General features: G+C 50.0%; 1 protein-coding gene and 1 long non-coding RNA gene across 7 annotated transcripts; both read left to right on the top strand.

Annotated features, from left to right (window-relative positions):
- On the top strand, positions 1-27,881 carry C22H10orf143 (chromosome 22 C10orf143 homolog). Of its 6 annotated transcripts, none has more exons than XM_069567763.1 (5): positions 364-514; positions 17,292-17,465; positions 17,562-17,624; positions 22,999-23,172; positions 27,470-27,881. In XM_069567763.1, the coding sequence occupies exons 1-5, from the start codon at positions 446-448 to the stop codon at positions 27,497-27,499; spliced, it is 510 nt and encodes a 169-aa protein (XP_069423864.1). In that variant the 5' UTR covers positions 364-445; the 3' UTR covers positions 27,500-27,881. The 6 variants fall into 6 exon arrangements, with proteins under 6 accessions (XP_069423866.1, XP_069423864.1, XP_069423862.1 ...); XM_069567761.1 differs by lacking the exon at positions 27,470-27,881 and adding an exon at positions 25,089-26,432; XM_069567762.1 differs by lacking the exon at positions 364-514 and adding an exon at positions 827-1,046.
- Positions 3,095-5,773, top strand: LOC138427793 (uncharacterized). The gene is made up of 3 exons (XR_011252179.1): positions 3,095-3,283; positions 3,739-4,010; positions 4,725-5,773. It is a non-coding gene; the product is annotated as an uncharacterized lncRNA (long non-coding RNA).
- Positions 27,882-27,996: the final 115 nt, after the last annotated feature.

The following is a 27,996-nucleotide window of genomic DNA, read 5'->3' as shown; positions in this document are numbered from 1 at the left end:
CACAAGAGGGGAGACGGGCGCTCCCCTCGACCGCAGGCCCCAAGTCGAATCATGGCGAAACCCTAAACAGGTTCTCTGGAGCCCCAAGGACGACACTGTGACCGAAGTGACAGAATCAACGACCTAGGGCAGTGACGGTGACCGGCGAAGTGACAGAATCAATGACCTTGGGGAGTGACAGTGACTAGAGAAGTGACAGAACCAACGACCTAGGGAGGAAATCCCCTCATTTCCTCAAGGTTCTGGCCTCCGCTACTCCAGCCTGTCGCCGCGCCAGCCAGAGCTCGCGAGTTCCTGGCGGCACCCCGCCTCCAGGACCTTATTGGCTCCCTTGGGGCACGTGAGCGCAGAGGGCGTGGCCTCGGCAGCCCGGGCTGGGCCAGGAGGGCGGCACCTGGCCGCTATCGGGGGCTGACAGGCCCGGCCGCTTGGGGCCTGGGGTCGCATGGACACCCTGGCGCTGGGCCAATGGCGACGGCGGAGGCCCGAGGATCTGCAGGTCCCGGGGGACGCGGTGAGTCCCCCGGGGCCCGGGCCTTGCGAAGGGGAAGGCGGAATCGCTGGGCGAACGCCCAGCGGGTCTGGCGACTCCTGGCGCCAGAAGCGGGAGGAGGCCGGGCGCAGGCCGGGCGCAGGAGGGCGGCGCGCTCCCGCCTGGGCGGAGCGTAGTGGGCGTGGCCTGAGTGGGGCGAACCGCCCCTCAGGCCGCGCCTGCGCAGAGATGCGGGCCCGGGGGGGGGGGCGCAGAGGGCGCCCACTTGGGCGGAGCGCAGTGGGCGGGGCCTGCGTGGGGCGGGTCGCCCCTCAGACCGCGCCTGCGCAGAGATGCAGACCCGTGCACCTCGGGGTCCTGGAAACCCAGGGCTGGTTACATGTGCTTATGGCTGCTGCGGAGGCCTCGGAGGTTCTGTGTCCAAAGTCAAGGGCCCTCTCGCCTTCTGCGCGCAGCTGTTCCTGAGTCAAACCGCCACGTGCAGGCGCTGGGCTGGGTGTGGTATGGGTGCGAGGCCAGCAGACACTCCAGTCGTTTGCTGCGAGAAAGCAGGGTAAGAGGTGACGGGTAATGGCAGGGTCCCTAATCAAGCTCGGGGTGGGTGTGTCGTCGAGTCTATGCAAGGCTTGAAGGGAAAATTAGTGTGGGCAGGAAGTGCGTAGGCTTTCAGGGAATCGACAGAAGCCCTGTGGGATTGTGACAAGGAGGGCAGAGCCTCTGAGCTGCGCTCTTGTCCAACACCTCTGCCTGCGAATCACCGTTTCTCATTTCATCCTGTTTACTTCATGGATCCCTCTAAGAGCAGCAGCCATCTACCGCCTTACCGAGTGACAGAATTATTTATATGCTTCCTCGACTCCTCCCGGCTCCATAAGCATGGCCTGTGCCTTCCCAGTTAGTGCAGGCAGCCTTTTTCTCCAGTGTTTTGCACAGCCTGTCAGGAGTGAGGCACTCTCTCCCCTGAAGCCTCTTTCTTCTCTGCCCACTGCCTGACCATGAGCTCGTATTGCTTATGTTCTTGGTGCAGCACCCCTCTCCCTGGTGCCATCTCACAGGGCATAGCCTAAGCTTCTGTAACAGGGAGACTTCAGACCATCCTGGCTCAAACCTGAGGGAAGTTTGGCTCTGTGCATAGCAGTATGGAGGTGAGCCCAGGGCAGTGGAACAGTTCAGTCCAGTTCAGTTGCTCAGTTGCGTCCGACTGTTTGCGACCCCATGGATTGCAACAGGCCAGGCCACCCTGTCCATCACCAACTCCCAGAGTTTACTCAAACTCATATCCATCAAGTCGATGATGCCAGCCAGTCATCTCATCCTCTGTCATCCCCTTCTCCTCATGCCTTCTAGTGGTACCCAGATCAAAGGCATCCATGCACCCAGTCTCATTCTGCCCATGGCTTCAGCAGCCCTTGTCCTCCAGGCATGTGTGTGTCCAACCTTTCAGTCATGTCTCATTCTTTGCAACCCTGTGCACTGTGGCCTGCCAGGCTCCTCTGTCCATGGGACTTCCCAGGCAAGAACACTGGAGTAGGTTGTTTGCTTCATGGGATCTTCCTGACCCAGGGATTAAACCCATGTCTCCTGTGTCTCCTACGTTGGCTGGTGGATTCTTTACCACTGAGCCACCTGGGAAGCCCCATCCTCCAGACAGTGGGAAGTAAATAGGAAAGTGACACAATCATCCTGACATTTAAAGGGCCACCCTTTCCCCAGAGCAGCTTTGTGGGAAATGAAAGGGATGGTGGTCGGGGGGAGGCACAATGTACAGATGGTGAGAGGTGTCAGAGGCCCAGCCTGACGGGAGTGTAATGGCAGCACACCGACGTGGCTGTGGATTTTGGAGGAAGAGCTGGCAGGTCTTGCTGGTGGAGTGGGCGTGCAAGGGAGCGTGAAGGGAGGAGTCCAGATGACCCCCAGGGTTGTGACTTGAGCTCCTGGGTGTGCAGCGGTGCTGGCACCGCAGGAGAGGACATCTTGGACACATTTAGCTGAGGTGTGGCCGATGCTGCCAGTCCTCAGGTGGCCACCATGCGGGGTATCAGTTTCACAGCGGCCTGTTAGGATGTCCATGTGACCAACGAGGAGACCGAGGTACAGAGAGAGTGATCAACTAGCAAGTGGTGGCCGTAGGTCCTAAACCCTGCCAACGCCCTCCAGGGCTTGTGTTCTTAACCACTGGGCTATACAGCTTCCTCCGTGGGGCTTGTGGAACTAAAACGTGAGACTTGAAGATGAAGTCCGAAGTTGGCCACAAACTGATGAAAGGTGTGATGCGCCGGACTGTCGAGGATGGGGAGCCATAGGTCACTGTTGATCAGAGGAAGCGGGAGAGGCTTAGTAGAAGAAACCTTGAGTGGTCTTTCAGGTTAGAGTTGGTGGGATGAGGTGCCCAGGCAGCACGTCCAGACTGTTGCCAGACAAGGGTGAGGGTGTGTAGTGCTGGGGGTGTCCTGTCTTCTGATCTGATAGAGTTCTTGTTTATGTTGTATCATGTCCTAGTTTTTGATCTGATAATCTGGATTGAGCTTCATAAAGTAGCCAAGTTCTTCCCTCCATTTTCCACTTTCTTGTTCTCTGTCTCTCTCACACACACCCATTCAGTTTGGTTACTCGGGAAGCGTGAGTCCCTTTGTACCTCTGTGATAGCCAGTGGCTCTGCACCCCGTGTGTTAAAGCCAGCAGAAGAGATTAGGAGCTGCAGCCACCAGGACCGTCTCTGGAATGAGGATCCTCATGAGCCAGGGTCAGGAGTCTCTCCTGTCCTCTTGGGAGTGTCCCGATCACGGCAAGGTTAGTGAATGTGGTGGCAGTTAAATAGCAGTAGTGCTTATCGTTTCTGTCGCACAGACTTTTTAAAAATTATTTTTCTGAGCACCTGTTGTGTACCAGCACTGTTCTAGGCTCTGGAAGAAGAGAAGGGAGGCCTTGCTTAGGTTGAGCCCGTGGCTGGGCATCCAGCGCCCTGCTCCTTGCAGTCCCTAACCACCTCATTTACCACACCTTTCAGAATGGAAGTGTCAACCCAGATGCCCAAAATTCATGTCTACGCCTCAGCCTTTTATCTCCCTGAAGACTCTTTTTCCAAAAAAGCTCTGTAAAGAGCAGGCTCTCTGGGCAGAGTACAGAGGTTCAGTAACAAGAACAAAAACTTACTGTTTGCCCACAGAGTTCCCATTTCCAGTGCACTTCAGTCTTTTGTATATTCTTATTTCCATCTGGTTTAATTTTGGGTTTTCTTTCTGAAGGAATTCCTTTAACACACATTCCCTGGTGGCTCAGACCTGCCTGCAGTGCAGGAGACCTGAGTTTGATCCCTGTGTTGGGAAGTTCCCCTGGAGAAGAGAATGACAGCCCACTCCAGTATTCTTGCCTGGAGAATTCCCTGGATGTAGGAGCCTGGCAGGCTACAGTTCATGGGACTGCAGAGTCGGACACACGTGAGCAACTAACACTTTCAGAGTTCGTGTAGGTTCTGCGCTACAGCAGCAATGTCACTGCTGACTAAAGCCACTAACAGGTTAGTGTTTTCAACACATTAAGTCGTCAGCCCTTGTGTGGCTTTGTTTAGCTCTGCTTTGTAGGCTCTTCTGCAAGTCTGGAACCGGTTAGGTGCACATTCTATCGGCAGACATGTTTTTCCTTCCGAGTACACCTGTACACAGGCCATGCCTTCAGTCCCAGGGTGAGCACACTTGAGCTTTGTGGGAGGGCATGTAAGTGAGTTGCGGTCTGGAATGTTTTTGATTCAGCTGTTGAAATTTAGACGTGAGTAAATTGTAAAATTCCTGCCATTTTCACCAATCCTGGATGTTACGAATAGCTGCCCCTAAATTTGAGGGCTGATGATATTTCTCTGGATAACTTGATAGATCTACTTTTGCTAACACTTGAAAGGTTGTCCAGTAAAGCTGGGTGTTCTTGTCAGCAAAACCACTCAGATGTATTGATGTCTCTACCTCCATCCAAGTAACCTTATGGGGTCTAACTTACAAACTGAGAAATTCAGAATTAAATTTGCTTGTTCTGCTCCGTAGGACATAGGTTTTCTTCCTCATCTGCTGAATGAGATCCCCACTGTGAAAACCTAGTGAATAGCAGCTGATGGTGTGGATCCCTGACAAAACCGTTTGGCTCTGCCTTTCAGTGGCCACTCTTTTCGTTCTAAATAATTGCAGCCCACTCCTCAAGAAACTGTCTACTTCTCTCACCTGTTTTTTTTTTTTTTTTTTAGAAATTATCCACTGAGCTACTCTGTATTGTCTGGTCTACTCAGTTTAATTGTACTCAGCTATCAAAAGCAGAGTCATTACTTTGCCAACAAAGGCCCATCTAGTCAAAGCTATGGTTTTTCCACTAGTCATGTATGGATGTGAGAGTTGGACTATAAAGAAAGCTGAGCACCGAAGAACTGATGCTTTTGAACTGTGGTGTTGGAGAAGAATCTTGAGCATCCCTTGGACTGCAAGGAGATCCAACCAGTCCATCCTAAAGGAAATCAGTCCTGAATATTCATGGGAAGGACTGATGCTGAAGCTGAAGCTCCAATGTTTTAGCCACCTGATGAGAAGAGTGGACTCACTGGAAAAGACGCTGATGCTGGAAAGACTGAAGTCAGGAGGAGAAAGGGGACGACAGAGGATGAGATGGTTGGATGGCATCACCAACTCAATGGACTTGAGTTTGAGCAAGCTCTGGGAGATGGTGATGGACAGGGAGGCCTGGTGTGCTACAGCCCTTGGGATCACAAAGAGTCAAACGTGACTGAGTGACTGAACAACAACAATCCTCCCATCTAGAAAAAGGAAATTTATCAGTGATTTCATCTTCAGTTGTTACTCGAATCAGATACTCATGCTGCCAGCTACACGCAGCCTCAATCATTTGGTTTCAGCGGATTTCTTTATACATAACTCAGAAGAGTCAAGATGAGGTTGGGTCAGTCAGGAGGCAGTTTTGGATGGTTTGGGCCCTTTTGGGTGTCTCTTGTCCTCACGTGGAGGACCAAGACCAAGCGAGGCACACCAGAGGGCGTTCACACCCACTTTGTAATTGCTTCCCACGAAGAGTGTGTGTATGTTTAACTGAAAAGAAATGACGGGAGACTTACACTGATGCATCAAGTGGTGGTTATCTTCGAAATGTGTATCATTTATTTAGGGAAAATTATAAATCGCCTGGTGTAGTGTGCCCCTTCCGAATGGTCCCGTGGCTATGACTTCTCAGATTTCCCTTTCACACTTACCATCAAGACCACATGGATTACAGTTTTAAAAATTTTAAGTGTACAGTGAAGTGATTTTTCGTGACTTTAGCTGTGCAGCCATCACCATAATCAGACTGCTTTCTTCAGGAAGCTCTCTTGTGCCCATTTGCACTTCCATTCACGCCCCGGGTCTCATCTGTCACTGATCTGCTTTCTGTTTCTCTAGACTTGCCTTTTCTAGATGTTTCATGTGAACAGAATCATAGAATGTACGGTTTTGCCGCTGACTTCTCTCACTTTTATAATGGTTTTGAGGTTCGTCCACAATGAAGCATATATTAGTAGCTTGTTTTTTTATTGCTAAATATTATTCCATTGTATAGATGTACCACATTTTGTTTACTGATTGATCAGTGGATGGACATTGGTGCTGGTTTTTTCTTTGTGGCTGTTACAAATAGTGCTAAAAACTCGGAAGGATCGCATGGAGGTCGTCGTGTAGACTTACGTTTTCTTTCCTGCTAAATAGTCCCCGAGGCTAGAATGACTGGTTCCAATGTTAAATTTATGTTTAACTTCCTGAAAACTGCCAAACTGTTCTTTAAAGTGGTGGCAGCATTTTCCACCCCTTGTTCAGTTGCTCATCAGCATCTGGCTCTTTGGCCCCGTGGACGGCAGCACACCAGGCTTCCCTGTCGTTCACCATCTCCCAGAGTTTGCTCAAACTCACATTTAATGAATTGGTGATGACGTCCAACCGTCTCATTCTCTGTTGTCTCCTTCCTGCCTTCAGTCTTTCCCAACATCAGGATTTTTTCCAATGAGTTGGCTCTTCGCATCAGGTGGCCAGAGTATTAGAGCTGGAGCTTCAGCTTCAGCATCAGTCCTTCCAATGAATATTCAGGGTTGATTTCCTTTAGGATTGGCTGGTTTGATGTCCTTGCTCTCCAAGGGACCCATAAGAGTCTTCTCCAGCACCACAATTTGAAAGCATCTGTTCTTTGGTGCTCAGCCTTCTTTGTGGTCCAAGTTTGCGGCCCTGCTGGCATCCTAAGATGGTTCTGGTTTGTCCGTATCTTCCTCACACGTGTTGTTTTGACTGTAGTCATTCTAGTAGATGTGAAGTTAGGTGTTCACAGCAATCTGAATTTTTATTTCCCTAATGATGAATATCTGATATTGAACATCTTTTTACATGCTTATTAATTATTCACATCTTTTTGGTGAACTGTCTATTCAGATTTTTTTGCTCATTAAAAAAATAGCTTTCGGTTCGGTCGCTCAGTCATATCTGACTCTGTGTGACCTCATTGACTGCCGCACCCCAGGCTTCCCTGTCCATCACCAACTCCCGGAGTTTGCTCAAACTCACATCCATCCACCCATCTCATCCTCTGTCATCCCCTTCTCTTGCCTTTAATCTTTCCCAGATAAAAAAATAGCTTCATTTATGTGTAATTTTAAATGGGTTTCTGAACTTAGTTCCAGTGTGTGGTGGAGGCTTCCCCCAGCAGTCCTTGGACCCTAGCAGGATGTCTTAGACTTCAACTCAGTCCTGACACTGACTACCCAGAGACGGCCTCAGAGCCCACGGGTAGAGGGCCCAGGCCCCCAAGGCCACCCTCCATTCCAGACACCAAAGCTCAGGTTGTTACCACCGGCTGTAAGTCAGAGGTCCCCACCACCCCCTCCTTAGATCCAGGGATCTCTGGAGCCGCTCATAGAACTGCGGCAGCCCTCGACTCACCAGATGACTGATTGTAAAGGATATCGAAAGACGTGAGTCCACAGCCGTAGGAAGCACACGGAAGACGAGGCCCCGCCCAGAGGAGCTCTGTCCCCCTGGGGCCCCGGCCGCATGCCACACCAGCTCGAGGCTCCCGTCCTGAAAGCGCGAGGAACCCCTCCTCTTGGGTTGCACAGTGGCCTCTGTGACGCAGCTTCTGTCCCCTCCCCACTCCCCAGAAATCAGAGGGTGGAACTGAAAGTCCCAAGCAGCTCCTCTTGGTTGGTTCCTCAGGCAGCCAGTCCCCCCAAGCCCCTCAGGTGCCTTCCAAAAGTCACTTTGTTCACGTGAGTAACAGGACACCCATTTCTCCTTTTTGGCTCTGAAGTGACCTCAGGAACTGAGGACTAGGGCCCACGTGTTGTGACAGAAAATACGCCCATTGCTCTGGTCGCTTAGAAATTCCAGGGGTTTTGGGAGCTGTAGTCCAGGAACCAGATGTATCTTAAAAATACATTTTGGTCACCTGAATGACTATATATGTGTGTGTGTGTGTCTGTATATAACATATATATTTATTATATACATATCAGTTCAGTTCAGTTCAGTCACTCAGTCGTGTCTGACTCTTTGCGACTACATGAATTGCAGCATGCCAGGCCTCCCTATCCATCACCAGCTCCTGGAGTTCACTCGGACTCACGTCCATCAAGTTGGTGATGCCATCCAGCCATCTCATCCTCTGTCGTCCCCTTCTCCTGCCCCCAATCCCTCCCAGCATCAGAGTCTTTTCCAATGAGTCAATTCTTCGCATGAGGTGGCCAAAGTACTGGAGTTTCAGCTTCAGCATCAGTCCTTCCAATGAACGCCCAGGACTGATCTCCTTTAGAATGGACTTGCAGTCCAAGGGACCCTCAAGAGTCTTCTCCAACACCACAGTTCAAAACCATCAATTCTTCGGCGCTCAGCTCTCTTCACAGTCCAACTCTCACATCCATACATGACCACAGGAAAAACCATAGCCTTGACTAGACATATATACCTATATAAATAAATAATAAATATATAATAAATCAGAGCTTTGCAGATTTGTATCCTAGTGAAGTTCACTCTGAAACTGCACAGGTCAGTGGTTTCAGTGTAGTGCGGAGCTGTGTAAACAGCGTCACAGCCTGACTTCAGGACGTTCTCATCCCCCTGAGAGGAGCCTGGTCCCCTGTGCCGCGGCCCTCCGCGCTCTGAGCAGCCGCCAGTCTGCTTCCTGTCTTCTGCCGACTTGGCTGTCCTGGCCATTCCGTATAAATGGAGTCGCAGAATATTTGGTCTCTTGTGGCTGGCTTCTTTCACTTACTGTAAGCGGTTCATCCGTATTGAGATACGTATCGGTATTTTATTTCTTCTTGCTGCTAAATAGTACATTATATGAATAACGCCACATTTTATTTAAGCATTCCTCCGTGGATGGGCATTAGGGTTGTTTGCTCTTCGGGGATTTTCTGAGGAATGCTGCTGTGAACGTTCAGGTACAGGTTTTTTGTGGGGACGTGTGTTTTCATCTCCCTTGGGTAGGTGCCTCGCTGTGGAATTGCTGAGTTATTAGGTAACTCTGTGCTTAGCATTTTGAGGAATCACCAAACTCTTCTGCAAAACAGCTGCACTATTTAAATTCCCACCAGCAACAAATGGGGGTTCTGTTTTCTCCACGTCCTTGCCAACACTTGTTTGGATTATAACCATTCCAGTGGGTGGGACATGGTATCCCGTTGTGGTTTTGATTTGCATTTTTGTAATGACTAATGATGTTGAACATCTTTTCATGTACTTACTGACCATATGTATATCTTTGTCAGCAGAATTCCTGTTCATATCGTTTGCCTGTTTAAAAAATTGTGCCATCTTGTTGAGTTGAAAGACTTCTTTATATATTCTGGAGACAAGTCCATTAGCTTGCATATGGTAAGCAGTTTTGGATATTGATGAAATCCAGTTTATGAATTTTTTTTTTTACGAGTCATGCTTTTTGGTGTCGTATCTAAAAAATCTTTGCCAAGCCCAAGATCACAGAGATTTTCTCTTATGTTCTCCTCTAAAAATTTAATGTTCTCTGCCCTTACATTTAGCTCTCTGATCATCCCAAGTTCATCTCTGTGTGTGGTATGTGTTAGGGCCCTGAATTCCTCTTTCTGCATGTGGATAGAGAGTTCCGCCAGCACCACTTCTTATGAAGGCTCTTCTTTCTCCACTGAGTTGTCTCCACACTCTTGTCAAAAGTTAGTTCACTGTGAAGGGAAGGGTTTCCCCTGGACTCTGGGTTCTGCCCCAGTGATCTCTGTGTGTATCCCGTGCCATTACTGCGCTGTCTTGATTCCTGCAGCCTTATGTTAAGCTTTCATACATTTTTCATACATTGTTCAGTTTTTAGTGCTTCTTTAGTATATGTCTCAGTCTTGTCTGAACGCATGCTGAGCCCCAGGTCTGGCATTTCCAGTCACTGGACTTCAGGCAAGTTAGCTGGGGTTGGTGGACTTCATCTTCTTCACGTGCAGAATAGAAGTAAAATGCCCTGCTTTTCTGGCAGCACGGGCTCTGGTTTGCTACTGAAATAACAACTATAGAAACACTCCATGCTGTAGTTATTTTTTAAATCATTGCAAGGACAGTTACTAGGTCCCACCTGTGGTAAGCAGATTTTTTTTATAATTTAGGTTTATACTGTCCTTGGTAAATCATGCAAGCAAAATTAGTGCTCAGTGTAGAGTGTGTTTACATCTTTTCATTTTCATTGGAAGTAAAAGAGTGGTTTTTCTTTGCTCTCCTCCACCACCTTCCTCTGGGGAGCCAGCTTTCATGGAATCACGGTGGTGCCCGTGGCTTACCTCGCTTGTCTCCTCGTCGGTTGCTTTCTCTTTCCTGAGCAGGACTTGGTCTGGGGTGTGGACGCAAGTCCGTGCCCGGGACGGGGAGGAGTCTTCCGGAAAGGGCAGCTGATGACGCGCAGCATCCCGACGTTATGGTCCCCGTGGCTGAAGTCCCAGGGCACCTGGCCACACAGGGTTGAGAGTAAGCATCCTTGCTTCCACTGGTTTCTGTAGTTGAGTCTGTGCTGCAGAAAGCAACACCCCCAAGAGTGCAAGGTCATTTCCAAGTGGCTGTCCCCAAGGGGGGATCTCTGCACGCTTTTCTCAGCAACAGTCTGCAGACCTCCGCAGTCCTGCTCCCCGGCGCTAGCGGTTCTGTCTCAGAGCTGGTGGATGTCCGCGTCAGCTGCTCCAGCTGAAGTGAACTTTCTTTACTGGGACCTAGAATACCTCACTCAGCAACTTTCTGATAAAACTGGGACTCAGTCAGCATCACACATTCATGATACAAGTGATCTTTAGAATAAATTCCACTGGTCAATAAAAATCCTTAAAATACCTTCAAATGAAAGATGAGATTATTGTGCATGTATGTGTGTAGTTGGAGAGTTGCCTTTAATTGCATTACCAACTTCTGTCAATTTACATTGGAATTCTAACTTAGAGTATATGTGCTTAACATACATTAGCATATATATTACATGTGCTTGACTTGAGGCTCTTCAAGAACCTGCCACTTTTCTTGCTGTGCTGATTGAAGATAATTCACAAGGTGTTTCTGTCAAAGCATTCAAGGAAGTTGGCATCTTCTTTCTTTACCCTCCACATTCTCTTTGCGTGCAGAGTCGAGAAATGGGTTTCCAGAGGGGGCATCCTATCAAGTGTCTTCTCTTACTCAACTGTGTTTCTTTTTCAACTCTTCTCTGGTGAGATTGCTGCTTGATAGGTCTTCTGTAGTTACTAAGTAACGGGGTCTTTGTGTTTATTCAGGACTCGAATTTTGTTTACACAGTGCCAGAGTCAGTTGTTGCTGTTCAGTCGTGTCTGACTCTGCGACCCCACGGACAGCAGCAGGTTGGGCTTCCCTGTCGTTCACCGTCTCCCAGAGTTTGCACAAACTCATGTCCATAGGGTTGATGAGACCGTCCAACAATCTCATCCTCTGTTGTCCCTTCTCCTCCTGTCCTCAGTCTTTCCCAGCATCAGGGTCTTTTCCAGTGAGTTGCCTCTTCGCATCAGGTGGCCAAAGTATTGGAGCTTCAGCATCAGTCCTTCCAATGAATATTCAGGGTTGATTTCCTTTAGGATTGACTGGTTTGATCTCCTTGCAATCCAAGGGACTCTCAAGAGTCTTCTCCAGCACCACAGTTCGAAAGCATCAATTTTTCAGCGCTCAGCCTTCTTTATGGTCCAACTCTCGCATCCTTGCATGACCACTGGAAAGATCATAGCTTTGACTAGATGGGTGTTTGTCGGCAAAGTGATATCTATGCTTTTTTAATACGCTGTCTAAATAGCTTTTCTTCCAAGGAGCAAGCATCTTTTAATTTCATGGCTGCAGTCATTGTCTGCAGCTAGATGGTAAACCTTCACGTGCCCTGATGAAGGCTAACTGAAGCCTCTCCAGAAGGGAGTGGAGAGAGCGGGGCACGTGACACGCGCGTCCCGGACTTCAGCGCCTCTCAGCCCTCATAATCCATGGTAATTGGAATATTTGCCGAGTAAATATGCGAGTCAGTGTCATATACACCCAGCTTTCACTAATCCCTGTTTAAAGCAGAAACCATGAATGATTGAATCCCCTCGGCCAGCCGAGGGCCACCATGTTCCCTGGAGGAGCCCAGCCCTCGATGACTGACTTGGGGTTAGCGTGGCTCCCCTTCCCCCGCCACATGGGGACCCAGCCCCCACCACCGGAGCCTCTCGAGGAGTGTCCACCGTGGGTGGCCACAGGTCTGCTGACCCGCTGTGCCAGGCCTTGTTTGATCCCACAGAGAAGAAGTTAGAATCCTTCTAACTCATCGAGAAACATGGAGTGTGTAGACCTCATCGAGAAGCACGCTTCCTGCTCACAGTCACCCGTCCACGCCCCTCTGCTCTCCTTTTTGGCAAGTGATGTTCCTCAGAAAGGAGCACGGGGCTGGGATGTGGCCGCAGGAGGAAGGTCACATCCTGCGTGTGGACGACGTGGGGCACAGTCAGTATCCCCACTTCTTTTTGCCTGGATTTGTTCTGGCCGTACTGCCTGGCATGCACGATCTTTATTCCTCGACCCAAGATGGTACTCAGGCCCCCTGCGGTGGTCACACAGGGGCTTACGCGCTGGGCCACCAGACAAGTCCCACCCAGATAGTTGGGGGTTGGCAGGAAACCCCTTTACACAGCATGCCTCTTTCTGCAGTGTGAAGGCTGAGCAGATCCTGCGTAACCGGAGATCGCGGTCCTTGGTCTTTTCTTCCTCAGCCCTTCCATCCGATGCAGGCGGAACACGGAAGGCGGCACCATTTCCAGTCATGAAGGTGATCGTATGATGGTGGCGGTATTTGGCAGTACTTTGAGACACTGGAAAATAGCAAGGAAATCAGATTAGACTTGGAAACTAAACTTAAGGGTTAGGTAGCAGAGCCTGGGGTTAAATTTAAAGCAGAAGGACCCTCAATAGTCCCCAGGAACGGGCTGTGCGTCCTGTGGGGGAGACAGCCGTGAGCTGGGGGGTGCCGGCCTCGTGTGGACCTGGGTGGCGGGTCGCTGGGGCTCCTCAGCCAGGCTTTTTTCCCTGTGGACTTGGGACTATGTCTTGGAGGTGGGGGCGGGGGAGCTCTCCGCAGTGGTGACAGCATGTTGGGAGTATTTTACTTGGTGCATTTCAAGAGGAATAATGACGATCTAGAAACTCTAGGACATGGTGTCTAGAGGAGGAAGATTCTGGAAAGCCTCTCAGATATGGGAGAGTGAAAGAGAGCAGGAATGCTTGGTTGGAGAGAAGCAGCCTCAGAGGTGTCCGAGAGCTGTCTTCACACGTGGGAAAGGACTTTTGTCTTACACACGTCACTCTTTATGTCGCTCAAGAGGAAAAATTAGGATCGTGGGAAGGTGACTTGGCTTATATCTGTATTTCTAGATGTGTGGTATTCACCAGAGCAGGTGCAGGAGATTTTATCTTCATTTTTAAAACTTCATTTCCAAGCAGTTTTAGACTTACAGAAAGGTTGGGGAAAAGCAACTGTAATATAGAGAAATGACCGGGACAATGCACGTGGGCACAGTACGATCGGCAGATGGCTAGGCTCACCCCATGCACGGCCGTCACCCGGGCTCCAGCCTCACTTCAGCCTCACTTGATTTCCCACTAGCACCCTTTTTCTGTCCTGGATCTCTTCCAGGACCCCACACTGCACTGAGTACTGCTCACCCCTCTAGTCACTGATACATCCTTCCAGGACCCCACACTGCACTGAGTCTGCTCACCCTTCTAGTCACCGACGTATCCTTCTAGAACCCCACACTGCGCTGAGTCTGCTCACCCCTCTAGTCACCGATGTGTCCTTCCAGGACCCCACACTGCGCCGAGTCCTGCTCACCCGTCTAGTCACTGACGCGTCCTTCCAGGACCCCACACTGTGCCGAGTCCTGCTCACCCCTCTAGTCACTGACATGTCCTTGGTTTCCTGACCCTGGCACGTCTATGGAGCAGCGGTCAGCTATCTGGCAGAAGACTGTCAGTCCATGTGGGTTGTCCAGCATCTTCTGTGATGAGGTTAAGACCACGCCCTTTGTGGCACGAGTATCACGAGGTGGTGTTACGCTTTCTTAGTGCATCTTATGGGGACTGTGATGTCAAGATGTCTCAGTACTGTGATGCTGACCTTGTCTCTGGATGAAGATGGTTTCAACTGTGAAGTTACCAGTCTGTTCTTTGTAATTAATAAATACCTTGGGGGAGATATGTTGAAACTGCACTTAAATTATATTTAATTTATAAATTAAATTATAACTATTATAATTATTTATTATAATTAATAAATACCTTGGGGGAGATATGTTGAAACATGAAAATATATGTTGAAACTATATGTAAAACAGTTTTATGTACAAAACTGAAACTTTATAAATTAATAAATACCTTGGGGGAGAAAGCATATTTCTTCTTAAGCCTTTGCCTTCTGAGTTAGCATCTATTAGTAAATCTTGCCTAAAATATTTTCCACTGTGTGTTTACTTCGTGATGGTTTTGTCTTTCCCTCATTTGTTTAACACTTACTAATCTTTTTCTTGGTCCCTTTGATACACGACTGTCACTGGTACAGTACTGACCTGTACTACAGAATTTTTCCACTTTCCCTCTCGCTTCATCTCTCGTGTTTTAGTGGAATTATTTCCACCATGTCAGAGGATGTAATATTTGCACATTTGTCTGTCAGCCTAATTCCACCTTTATTTTAAATTTAGTCTGAGATGCACATTTTAATACCTTCAGATGCTTACGAAAAATCCTTACACTGGAATTTTCCCAGTCGTCACTGGTTAGTTAGATGCAGCTTACCCTCACATAGAATCCTCTAGAAGGGCTCATGGCTGTAGTGGTCTCTAAATTCAGGTATGCTGAAATTCTGTTTCTGTAATCTTGATATTTGAGGGACAGCGTGGCCGACTTTAAATTCTTGGCTTGTGTTTTCTTTCACTGAGTTTTGAAAGCATGCTTCTCCGCTGTCTCACTCACGTGTTGGCCTTGAGAAGCCCGATGCCTGTCCAGTTCCTTTGCACTGTCTCTGACCTGCGCGCCCAGGGGCACTGAGGGTCTCGTCTCTTCTTTGCAGTCCCCCGGCTTTCTTAGGGTGTCTCCGTGTTGGTCATTCTGGGTTACTTTTCCCAGGTGCCCCGTGAGCCTCCTCATTTTGAGCGTCAGCCAGTCTCCTCTTTCCGTGAAGTTTTCTCGGGCCGTAGTTTTCAGTCTCAGCTTTGCTCTGTTACTTTGCTCTCCTCTTTGCAGGACTCTGACTCAGCGACCGTTTCTTGCTTCTTTGTCTTCCCTTCCTGCTGCTGCATTTTTTTTAACCGTCTGTTTTTCTTTACGTCGTTTTCTTCTCTTGATTATGCTCCTGCCCTTCTTTGGTGTCCTCTATTAATTTTCACTTGAATTCATCCTCTTTGGTGCATTTTATAGTTTTTCCCTCACTTCCCTCCACTACTTTTCTGAACTCATTCAAGTCTCTTGGCTTCTCCCCATTTTTGTCCTTTCTGTTTTTACATTGCTAACTCAGGATGGGTTTTCGTATCCTCAAATGTTTGTTTGAGTGTTTATGTTTTTAAGAGTGTTAGACTTACAGTCTCCTTTTGACCCATGTCTTTTCAGGAGGAATTCTTATGTTCTGGGTTTTTTTTAAAGATTGCCGCTAGGCATCTCTGCTGTTGGTGTGGCTGAGCGCAGGTGGAGCAGGTGTCTGTCTGTCTGCTGGTGGACGGGGTGGCGGTGAGCCCCCTCGTATGATGGGCATCCTCACTTGCTGGACCCCAGACTCACCTTCTCTCTCCTCCTCCTTGCCACCACCCGGCCCCTTGGGCGCCAGCCCTCCCCTCTGCCGTGCCCCTCCCGGGAGCTGAGTGCTGTGTCCGTGGCCGCCATGCGGACTTGAGCTCCTGCCCGCCTCTGGGCTCTGGGGCTCAGGCTCCTCCTCGCTGCGCGTCCGGGCACCTTGCCCTCTCTGGCGACCCTGTCCTGTCCCGCTCACGGCGTCTCCTCCTGCCCTTGTCAGGGCAGGGCCACGTTGGAGGCTGTGGGCTGGAGCAGAGCGGACCCGCGCTGGGGTCTGGTGGCTTTTCTGTCCCCCGGGCCGTATTCTCAGATGTCTGCCTTCTCCGGTTCAGGTTGTGCCCGGGTGTGGTTCTGCAGCAGTGACTGACCTTTCTGGACTTCTTGTGTTCAGGAAGGATGGTGGCGTGGGTGATGGGGGGCTGGCTACCTCTGTCCTTGCCTCAGGCTCCCGGAGTCTGTACTGTATTTACCGCAGGGCATTATTCTCTGGTTTAGGGGCTCAGAGGCCAGCATTTGCCATTTTCCCCCTCAGCTATCTATTTTAAGACATGTTAGTTAAGGAAGAGTAAAACTAGCACTTGATACCAGGTTTCTACATTAAATAAATCCATAAAATAAAAAGTCCATTTAGAAAATAATGAATAAATAATAGAATGGATCGTGAACAGATTTGGCGCAAATCATGACGATGGTTTGCCGGTGACTGAGGAGAGTGTGGGACCACCTGTGAACCAGGGGTGTTTCCTGACTCTGGCGGGCACCGTCCAGCAGCGGGGACCCAGGACAGGGTGGACCTTGTGTCCCCTGCAGAGGCCTCCTGCCCATCTGCTCTGTGTCGCTGAACACATCCTTACCCCACGGAGCACAGACTTGGAACTTGGAGAGTCAGCCGTTTCCTTCAGCTTTGGAAGACTGCTTTTGTAATTCATCTTCAATTCACAGGAATGCCAAAGTCAAGTGCCTTTCCCGAAGGTTATCCCGTACGGGCTGTGTGTGCAGCTCGTGACATAAATAAAATCAGCCACTCTTCAGTGTCAGGAAGACAAAGACTTATCCACATGGAATTATTCATATCGTATAAAGAAAGTACATAACTTGATATTGTATTAAGAAAGTACCGACCTGGCAAAAGTATCGAAGCGCATAACTAGTTTCTTGAACAAAAATTTATAGGTCTTGTACACTCTCGATATCGATAAACCAGGCACAACAGTCTATTATAAGAATTTTGACCAAAATTGTTTCAAATGACTATTTTGAACTTGTAAAGCTAAGTAAATATCAGACTGTGCTGGAAGTAATGAGGTTAAGTGATGGTGGTTATTCTCGGAAGATAAAGTTGGAAGTTGTCTCTCCAACATCCTATAAACTTTCCAAGCTCCTCGGGGGTCTGTGTTTGCAGCCAGGTTCTCAGAGGCAGCTTCAGTCAGAGCGCCGTGTGCTTTCCAAGGCCATCTAAAGTGAGACTGTCGTTGCAGAAGCGGGCGTGCAGGAGGCTGGACGCCGCGGCGCCAGAGCGGGACTGCCCCCAGGTGAGGGTGCGCATCCCAGCGTCCGGGGGCAGCGAGGAGCCCGAGTCCCTGGATGCCCAGCGCAGAGGCCGCCTGCCCTCACCACGGCCCGACAGCGGCCAGCGCCGACCAGGCATGGGGGTAGGTTCCTGCTCCCGCAGACCAGCCTTTACCCGTTCGATGAAAGTGTGAATAAGCGCTGCCCTGGCTCACCCGCGGCTGTGGTTTGTTGGACAGGGTCCTCCGGACGGCGGAAGGAGCCGGGCCCAGCCTTGTCCGCGGTGCATCGCGGGAGAGTCTGTAAGTACATCCCCCTGCTCGCTGTGACCTGAAAGGCCTGACCTTAAATCCTGGATCCGTAGAACAAGGGTGGTAGAGACGGCCGATTCGTTCCTAAGGAACGAGGGGGGTAAAGTAAAAGGTGCAGGTTGATTTTCTGAGCATTCTACTCGGCTGCAAACTAATTTGCTTCCAGCTTCAGACTGAGACTACAAATTGAATATACATTTAAAATTCTTTCTAAAAACAGGGTTTAGAGAAGGGAACAGGTCCTGGAAATGGTTAAAATAGAGCTAATTTGAGAACCTCTTAAAGAAATGCCCTTAACTCATATACTTACCCAAATGGAAATCAGTGTTGCTTTTTCTTTTCCTCCTTAAGCTTTTCTTTCCTATTTGCATACACTTCACATAAATCCCAAATTTCAGAAGGAGAAACAGCATTCACACCATTAATTCAAAGGAATGGGACGTCTTAGTGTCACTAGAGTCAGATTCTCAGTCCCCTGTGCTGGGCAGAAAATCAGGAAGTGTACGTTGTTGCTGTTGAGTCGCTGTCATGTCCGGCTCTGCAACCCCGTGGACCCCAAGCACCCCAAGCTTCCCTGTGCTTCATTCACGTTAGCATCATGATCCCTTTGTTCCTAAATTTGGGCTTGTTCTAAAAGCTTTGAAGCCTCTATAATTTTTTTTTTTAATTTTTAGCTTGCAGTCTTCATATTGCCATAAAACAGAATTGTGTTTAATTTCCACATAGAAACCAGGAGCGTGTGTGTGTGTGAGTGTTTTCAGGATTTCCCCCTAAAGATCTTTAGAGGCAACACAGTGCTGCTTTTGATCAGCAAACGTTTGAGTCAGTAAATTGCAGAGTCTTCACGTGGTGCATTGTGGGCAACTGTTTTGTAGGGGGAGGCGGTGATTTTGTTTTAAACAAAGGCCAGTCACCAGGGGGCCTCTGAAGTCCTTAGACAAGTACGAAGACCAGGGCCAGGTGGGCCTGCCCGTGGAGATGTGCCTGCCTGCTTTCGTACTCCATCATCAGGAAAACCTCCGTGGTTGTGTTGCATTTTGTGGTGTGGAGGTGGTGGTGGTTTAGTCGCTAAGTCGTGTCTGACTCTTTGAGACCCTGTGGACTGTAGCCCACCAGGCTTCTCTGTCCATGGGCTTCTCCAGGCAAGAAGACTGGAGTGGGTTGCCATGCCCTCCTCCAGGGGAATCTTCCCGACCCAGGGATTGAACCCAGGTCTCCTACATTGCAGGTGATTCTTTTGCCTCCAGTAATCCTGAATAATGTTGAAACTAGAGATCCAGCAACTTCCTGTATTTCGGTTGATTCATGTAACTGCCAAATGTGCCCTGGATTCTGATAACTAATATTATGACCGCACTGTGGGTAGAGTGCATTATTGCTGGTGACTAACTTGAAACCTTCCTTGTTCTCGTCCCATTTCCATGGAATGTGTCTTTCAAATCCCCCATCTGTTGGGCAGACAGTTGGAATGTAGTACGGATTCTTAATGCTCCAAGAGGTCGTCTTCTGGCATGAACAGCTTAAAGGAAAAAAAAATTTGGCTCGAGCAGCTGATTGGATCGTTTAAGCTGATGTTCTGTTTGAACAGCAGCACCTGTGTGATTAGGGTTTCCTTCCCTTGTGATTCCCCAAGCTTGCCTCTGTGTGTTTCCTAGGAGACGAGTCTGTGCGTGGAAAGCCTATATTGATATGTAAATATATCATTTTTTTCACTAATGCTCGATATTCTTTCCATCTAAATTTTCAGAAAGTGACTTTAAAAAATCAGTTTCCCTTTATTTGTAGTTATTCTCAATAAAATTTCACCCAGGCTTGGGTGATTTAATATTTACACCCACTATTTCTAAAAGTCTTATGTAAATAAAGATTGAAATGTGAATTTGAAAAGTCACACCTCTTGATATTTGAACAGACTATAGCTGCATATATCTTCTTTTTCTAATAATATGGCTAGTTTCTCTCTTAAGCTTTTAAAATAATAAGACACTATTTTTGTATTCCAGAACATCAAGAGGCTCAGTGTTAAATAAAAAGCAAATAGTATTTTTAGAAATGCAAGATCCCAGGGAGAAGTGCTTAACAGTAAATCACCTATGGGCAGCAATTCCAAATTTCAGAAGACTTCATTAAACGCGGGGCTCCGCTCACGGTGTGCCCCGTTCGCACGGAAACCTGCCTGTCCAGGCCCGCCGTTCCCGTGGCTTCCCCCGGTGGCGAGCTTGGCTCAGAGAGCAGCAGGGGTCACGCTGGGGGTTGTGTGGGAGCCCCGTGTGCATGCGTGCTCAGTCACATCCGCCTCTGTGACTCCATCGAGTGTAGCCCACCAGGCTCCCCTGTCCATGGAATTCTCCAGGCAGAAATACTGGAGTGGCTTGCCGTTTCCTTCTCCAGGGGGTCTTCCCGACCCAGAGACTGAGCCCACGCCTCCCGCATTGGCAGGCAGATTCTTCACCACAGCGCCCCTAGGAAAGGCACGGGGAGTCGCTGGCGGGAAGCTTGCTTTGGTGCCTCAGCGAGCTGGACGCTTTTCCCTGAGAACCTCCTCGGGTCCCCCTTGTCTGCCGTGTCTCTAACCTCGGCAGGTGTCAGCTGACCCGGTTGGTTCTGCTCGGAATTTTCACGTGGCTGTCTCAGCTCACCGCTTGGGTCTGTTGGCTCTCCCCCACGAGGCTCTTCCTGATGGTCACCGTGAGTCCTTGCTCACGCACGCAAGGACTTTCCCTGTAGACCTTCTCAAACTCACCCCCCAGGCTGACACCCGAGCCTCCCGTTTGGCCCATTGCAGCTCATTGATGACGTCTTAGGGTGATCAGTGTTCAGGTTCAGCTCCTAATACACGTTATTATTAAGAAGCAGCTCCTTCACCCCGCTCATGGTACTGACAGCTGGGGTGAAGCCATCCCTGATTCTTGGGCCGTGGTGTTCTGTCATTCAGGGTGTCTGCTCTGCCCCCGGGTGGGTGGCCCTCTGCTGTGCACCACCCAGGCTGCAGGGCCAGGGCAATGGTCTCCGCCTGCAGGAGGCTCCTTTCCTCGAGTGCTCCCAAGGCTGGGCCTGCCATGCAGCCGGCTCCCTCCCTTACTCAGCTCAGCAGTCTTTGTCCAGTGTGGGATCATGGTAGCCAAGGGTGCCATGAAATCATGCTCTTCTTAGAAACTCTTCCCATTAAATGGACCCTCGCGAGGCTGTGAGAGGTCTCCAGGATAGCCACATGAAGGTGCATGAAGGGGGCACCACCAGGCCGGAAGCCACAGGAAGAGCGGGTTCAGGATGCTGGCCCGGGGGGGGGGTGCTGCCTCGTCAGCGCCCCTTGTTCTGAGTGGCACCTGCCGCTGGTGTGCTGCAGCTCCTCAGGGAGGGCCCCCCCAAACCTCATGGGTCAGCGTGGCAGTCCCCCTCGGCACCATTCCCTCCCCTCATCTCCCCCCACCCCAGGCGGCCTCCCCCCCAACTTCCAGGGTCCTAGCTCCTGAGGACTTGGCCCCCTCGCTCCCAGCTTCTGCTAGGTGGCAGCCCTCGGGCTCTGCGGTCACCCCATCTCTTCCCTTTATCCTCCCAGCTGCCCCCCGCCTGAGAGGGGAGCCCCTCCTGGGGAACAGGTGCCTCCCTTCCTCCTGTGGGTGCTCTTCTTTTCCATCACCTGTGACCTTGAAGCCCACATTCCTCTTGTGAAGCCCACATTCCTCACCTGAGTCTCTGTTCTGTCTGGACCCCACCTGGGCTAACCAGCTAAGGAGTGGACAGATCCTCCTGAGAACAGAAAGCCTGCAGTCTTTAACTAGGCCTGGAGTCTTGGTTGCCCAGCAGGCTCAGCATTTGGGAGCCAGTCCCCTCTGCTGGGGTTTATCTCAGGTTACTGAGTTTTTACCCAAGCTGATAGTGAGTTACTACTTAAGAGCCAACATGCAGAATGGTGTTTTTGGTTTTGGGGACCCCACTGCTCCCAATCCCCAACAAACTGACTTGGTTAACAGCCTGTTCATTAGTGTTGAGGGCAAAAACTAGGGGAGCATCTTAACGAGCTTCTACGTTATTCCCTTTTTGACATTGAAACCCATGGCCTGACAACAGCAGGGGGGGCTGGGAGAAGAGAGGTGGTCGATGTGGGGACAGAAGTGGAGGGCGGGGGGCGGGAGGGGTGGTCCCGGGGAGGGGTCCGCAGCCTGCCGTCGGGGTTTGGCTTTCCCTGGAGGGCGGAGGGGGGCCCCCCAGGATGGCCGTTCTGAGTCTGGATGGATGCATGTTTCCCCTGTACGGCTTCTTATCTCCAAACAGGTGACCTTTAAAGTATTTGCTCTGTCTTATTTACCTGTCTGTCTCATTAGCAACTGCTCCCTGCATCTGCGGCATCTATAAATACTGCCCTGACCCAGGGCCGGGGGGAAGCCGGTGCAGACAGGAGTCTCTGTGCCCTGCCTGCGGTGATGGGGGCAGTGCCACCTGGCCCCGGGGGTCAGGCCCAGAGCCAGGGCCGGGGTGGGCACAGCAGACTCTGACATGGAGTAACACAGACGCGTGGGCAGTGGGTCACTCTCTGTGTTTCAGCAGCAGCTAGATCTTATCGGCCCTTTATCCATACGTCCTGAGAGAAGACAACAGTCACAGAGGGGTCACCGGGAATTTCACTGATCATTAGGAATCAGAGTGCCCTGTGCACTTCCCCGGGGTTCGGCAGGGACCCCAGAGGTCATCGGTCAGGTTACCGATAAGGAACGCAGTCCGTGGGTCTAGGTGACCGGCCCGCCCTGCGCTGTGGTCAGTGGGGAGGCTGGGCTCCAAGCCCGCAGTGTAGGCCTCTCCTGTGCCCGCTGTCCTGGCTGGTCTGTGGCCCCATCACTCCCGCACCGGGCATGGCAGCGGCCTGCTCTGACATGCTCAGAAGCGCAGCCATGAGGCCACAGGGCTTCATGGACATCCTTCCCAGACCCATGAGGGCTTCGTGGCCAAGACAGGGCTGAGTCCCCCAGACGGTGGGAGAGGCAGCGGGCCAAGGAGGAGTCTGGCTGTGTTGGTGTAGCCATAGATGAGTTTGCATAGACTTGCTGACAGAATCCTCAAATAGAATCTCTGACAGTAAACGTTTCCTCTGAATATGGATGCCAGAAAATTGGTTAAAAAAATTTTTTTTACTGGGTTGTTGAGATTATTTCAGGTTCTGAAGGAATAGAGAACCTTCAGGTGACTAAAGAACAAAACTAAAACTTCTTTCTCTGGGGATAAAATGTTATACGTGAGGAGACAGTGAAACGGATCTTCACAGAAAAGCTCGTGTTTTTTAAAGAATGGAGTTTAGATTTCCTACAAGCATGTTGGACTAACCAGCATATGCTACAGATAAAGACATTAAGTGCGTTGTTAATCATAGGAGAGAAGCAGGGCAGTAGATACAGACACACTCCCCTGCGGCTGTCATCAGGACTTGGCTTCTGTCGGGTTTGGTCCTGGAGTGGGCCTGCAGAGATGTGCACAAAACACCTGTGGCGCTGTTTGCTTAGCAGAAAGCCAGAAACCACATCCACGCCCATCAGGAGGAGAATGGGTAAGTGGCTCAGTTGCTCAGTCCTGTCTGACTCTGTGACCCCACAGACTGCAGCCTGCCAGGCTCCTCTGTCCATGGGATTCCCCAGGCAAGAATACTGGAGTGGGTTGCCATTTCCTTCTCCAGGGGCTCTTCCCCACCCAGCAATCAAACCTGGGTCTCCTGCATTTCAGGCAGATTCGTTACCAGCTGAGCCAGCGTAAGTGGACTGGCATGTATTTATTCAGTAAACACATACTTCAGTGAGGATGGATGACATTTTGCCTGTGGCATCTTATCTCGTAAGCCACATAATGGTTCGTGTATGTTCGTTATATTGCTGTCTATACCTTTTTGTATTCCTGAAAAGTCCTGGTGAGTCTTGGACCTGGTGTATCTGCACGTCTGATGTATCATGGTGAGAGAGAATTGTGGAGAGCTGCTGGAGAGAAACCAGCTATCAGAGAAACTGATAGCCATGAAGGAACAGTGCTTTGAGTGACAGCAGACCCCCATTAGTTACAGACACCAAGGACCTTGGAATAACGCTCTGCAATGCTAAGGGGACTGTCCTGTGAACGTGTGTCTGTAACATGCTCAGAGCTGGGGAGACCAGTGCAGTGGGAATTCCCTTGCCCTCACAGTAATTCAGTTGCCAGAACTAACTCCAGAAGAGAGAATCCCAATGGAATAATTTGGGAAAGTTCTCAAAAGCTACCATCCCAGATGGTTTTATAGGTTAAAAGAAATTCTACATAAAGGAACAAACAGATGACTTGCTTTAGAAAAAGAAGTGCATTATTTGATCAAAGGAGGAAAAAAGACAAATCAAAATGTCATCTTAATAGAGACAGAAACTGCCCAGTTATTCCAAATCCCACTCAAGACAAAACCAGAAGTAGGGGGTTTCTCCTGGTGAGGTTGAAAGGTCTCTGCACTTAGGGGGAGCATTTCTTTGGATGAAGAGAGAAGCAAATTTGTTTGCCATCACCACTTCTGCTTAGCAGGGTTTCTAACTCAGACAGTTAAATAAGGAAGAAGAAACAATGGCTGTAAGAGTTAGGAGAGGAAGAAAACGAAGTTGTTATTTCCTGATATCATCTACATAGAAAATCCCAGCAAATCTGCAGATAAAGTATTAAAACTAATATTCATCAGGATTGTTGACCCTAAGATGAACTTGCAAAAATAGGATGGAGGAGGAGATAAAGAAATTGTGCCCTTTATCCAGTGGAATATTACTCAGCCTTGAAAGAGGGAGATACTGCCGTTTCCAGCAACGTGGATGGCATCTGGGAGCACTGTCCTAAATGAAATGAGTCAGACAGAGAAAGACAGATTCTGTCTTATACATGGAATCTCAAAAACACAGCAACAAAAAAAAGCTCATAGAACAGATTGGTGATTGCCAGAGACGGTGCATGAGGGGTGGGAGAAATTGGTGAGGGAGTCAAAAGGTTAAAATGAAACAGCAACAAGAATCTGTTTTAAAAGCAGCAGCAGCAGCGGGTAAATGGGCCCTTTAAGCTCCTCAGACTCTTTGCAGAGCAGGTTCCTCAGACCTCTTAAGGGTCAACGTCTCTGGTGAGGAGCCAGGCTGTCCCTCCCTTCCAGCCCACCGTAGTGAATTTGAGATAACACGAATTTGTGTACGAGAACAGCCTGAGTGGATTTTGGAGAGTGTCCTCCATGCCTGCTTTGGAAGTCCAGGAAAGCTGTGCATACAATTTTTTTTAGTTTTAAACGCAAGGCTGTTCCTGGAAAATACATGCATCCTTACACCCTATTTTTAGAGCTACCTGTTTGCCCAAGCTCCTCCGTGAAGCTCCTGATCCTTGCGTGTCTGAGGCAGGAGCGTTGCCCATCAGCACTGTGGCAGGAGGGCCCGGCCCCTCAGAAGCCCAGGGCTGGGCTCATGCCTGCGTTTTCCCTCCCAGCCTGAGCCCCTGACTCAGCCTCCGAGGAGCAGAGACGGTCATGGGGTGTCCCCTTGCTCCAGCTCACCTCCCCCTGATTCCCGTGCCACCCACGTGTCCTTCCCCTGGTCAAGATGCATCGCTTCCCAGGCTTGATCGCTTTGGACATACTCGGTAGGAGACTCAGAACAGCGTGCTGGCTGCTGTTCTGAGCTGCTTGCCAGAAGCTGCTGCTGGGTACCCATAAGTACTAAGCCTTGTCCCCACCATCCACTTCTGCCCTAGAAGGCTCTCTGGACTGGGCTGGGACAGGTCCCAGTGCCTGGGAGCATCAGGACAGTCTGGGACGGAGGCAGAACCTGGCCTCAGGAACCGGTCGTCTTTTTCCCTGGTGTGTGCTCTGCGCTTCTCCAACTGCTGCAGACTTACACTGACAAACAAGCCTTCACCACAGGGTGGGAGGCGAGGTTCAAATAGGGAGTCGTGGACTTGGAGCTCCATGCTGGGATCTGGTGCAGTGAGGGGAAGCTGGCCCCTGGCCCACCCCTGTCCCCAGCCCAGGCCCGGTCCTGACTGACAGGAGGCCTTAAGCACACAGACGCATCCTTTCCCATGCACATTCCCACTCCCACCTCCCCGTGGTGGACCTTTCAGCCTGCAGCAAGCATGTCGCATCCTTTCCCATGCACATTCCCACTCCCACCTCCCCGTGGTGGACCTTTCAGCCTGCAGCAAGCATGTCAGAGACGGGCTCTGATCTCAGGAGAAGGCCTCCGGTGGGGAGGCTCTCCCCGCCAGGGGACAGGCTCCGGAGAGGGCAGGACCTATTGGGGGCGTCCATAGAGGGGTGCAGCCAGGGTGCAGCTTCAGAAGCTTCGACCCGAGGCAGAGAGAGTGCTGTTGAAATGAGACCGCTTCAGTGGAGGGGGGACTCTTAGGTGGTAATTAGGGGGCAAATGCCATTTTCATGGATTCTTGTGGACTTGAGTTACAGTCTAAGGTCCTTTAGTTTTAACCTGAAAGAGCCTCATCAGTATTTCTTGTAGGGTAGGTCTGCTAACGACAGAGTTTTTGTTTTTGTTTATCTGGGAGTGTCTTAATTTCTCATTTTTGAAGGATAGTTTTGTTGGATACAAAATTCTTGGTTGACCTTCAGCACTCTGAATTGGGCTGAGAAATCAGCTGTCAATCTTGCTGAGGATCCCTTCAACTTGGTGTGGCATTTCTTTCTTTCCGCTTTCAAGACTGTTTGGGTTTTGACAGTGTTATTCTGAAGAACCTAGGTGTCTTTTTGGACCTTACTCTCTTTTGATCCCAGTGTTAGAAGCAAAACAAAACTCTCTTCAAAAACAAAACAAAACAAAACAAAAACCACTCTTCTCTTGCCTGGTGGAAAAATACTGAAATTGTGTTTTATCAAGTGTTGTGTTTCCCACTATTGCTTTTAATACCACTTTTCAAGCCTTCTCAGACGGGCAGTGGACGTACGAACTGTCAACAGTGAGACTAATGTTTAAGGCACATCTGTCCTCTTCCCTCGTGCCTTTGTCAAATCGGGCTCAGTGCCCAGACCCCCCATCAGACGTGGCTCCAGGGGCTGGTCCCTGCCAGTGGCCGCCTCCGAGTCTGAGGACGTGAGACCTCACTTCTGCACCAGGGACAGGGGTCTAAGCTTTGAGAGGGACATCGGCAAACTGGACCCTGGGGAGAAAAACGCGATGATTGGGAACCTGACGTCGTATCAGGGAGTAGACTGGGTGAGAGGTTTAAGGGAGTGATTCCTGCAGGTCCTGTTGTGTAGAAGATTCTAGGTTCAGATCCTCCTTTTGATGTGTCCGTGTGTCGAGTTGTCGCCTGTCCTGTTTGTTCTGCCTCCGGTGTGTCACCAGATAAACCCCATCCAGACAGGGTGGGGTGGGGTGGGGTGGGGTGGCATGACGAGACATCTCAGTCACTTCTGCATGAAGGTGAGGAGACAGGAGCTCTGCTGCGGGGGCAGGGAGGCCAGGCCCGAGTGGGACCCTCGCGAAGCTGGGTCACTTCCAGCCCCGGCCCCCCTGCGAGGAGCCTGCTGCAGTGCACTCGTGCTGAACCCATATTCAGTATTCAGACATCATTTAAAAAAAAACTATGAATTTATAAATGATACTTTCATTCTCTTTTTTCCCCTCTCATAGAACCATAGGAGAGAAGAGAAGTAACATTTATCGAGCACATTCTATGTGCCAAGCACTGTAGGAAGCACTTTAAATATCTCAATTATAATATTATATGTATGTTCTGTAAATACGTGCTTAGCTCAGAGTGTGTGTTAGCCCAGCCATTTGAAAGGCAGAGCTCAGTGCTATGAACCTGAAGCCAAGGTAGGTTCATTCCCACGAAGCACCGCTTTCTCGTTGCAGGGGCACTTTAGCCACACGGAGGGTCGGTAGGAGACTGCGCCGGGAGAGGAAGGTCGCAGCCATGGTTTCGAGCCCTCGTGCAGTGGTGGATGTGCTCCCCTGGATGGACCTGGCCCCTCTTGTCCCCACAGCAGCCGCCGTGCTCCCGTTGGGAGGTCCCGCCTCCTCACTCCAGAGCCAGAGAGCCTGTGGACCTCACTCCTCCCGAAGCCGCCTTTCCAGCGCAGCCTGCTGGGGATGGTCACGGCTTTATCTGAGAGTTGAAAGTGTCCGGCCTCCAGCGTCGTGTGCAGTTTGGGAGTCCGCGTCCAGATGGAAAGCCCCGCTCCGTGCGTTTCTGCTGTGTCGAGGGTGTATCCAGCTCTGCTTATGTGCTCTTTTTTAATTAAAAGTCTTATTTTTATATTGAAAATGCTCTGTAATCTTGCACCGAATTCTCCTAAATGTTAGCAGCCAGTCTGTTCCGTGTGATTTCCCCAACTGAAGTTACCAGGTGCGGGACCACTTTTATATTAAAATGGGAGTTT

Source organism: Ovis canadensis, chromosome 22, assembly GCF_042477335.2.
Source record: "Ovis canadensis isolate MfBH-ARS-UI-01 breed Bighorn chromosome 22, ARS-UI_OviCan_v2, whole genome shotgun sequence".
Lineage (NCBI taxonomy): Eukaryota > Metazoa > Chordata > Mammalia > Artiodactyla > Bovidae > Ovis > Ovis canadensis.
The sequence above is the reverse complement of the archived record's forward strand: the minus strand, read 5'-3'. Positions and strand labels throughout refer to the sequence as shown.

What these genes read in the sequence shown, in the direction of transcription:
- C22H10orf143 (XM_069567760.1), top strand. Translation starts at nt 873, where the DNA reads ATGTGCTTATGGCTGCTGCGGAGGCCTCGGAGGTTCTGTGTCCAAAGT. An exon ending in AGCGCCGACCAGGCATGGGG is followed by an intron (nt 17,466 to 17,561) that starts GTAGGTTCCTGC and finishes TTTGTTGGACAG; the next exon opens with GGTCCTCCGGACGGCGGAAG. An exon ending in GGTGCATCGCGGGAGAGTCT is followed by an intron (nt 17,625 to 22,998) that starts GTAAGTACATCC and finishes TGTTAATCATAG; the next exon opens with GAGAGAAGCAGGGCAGTAGA.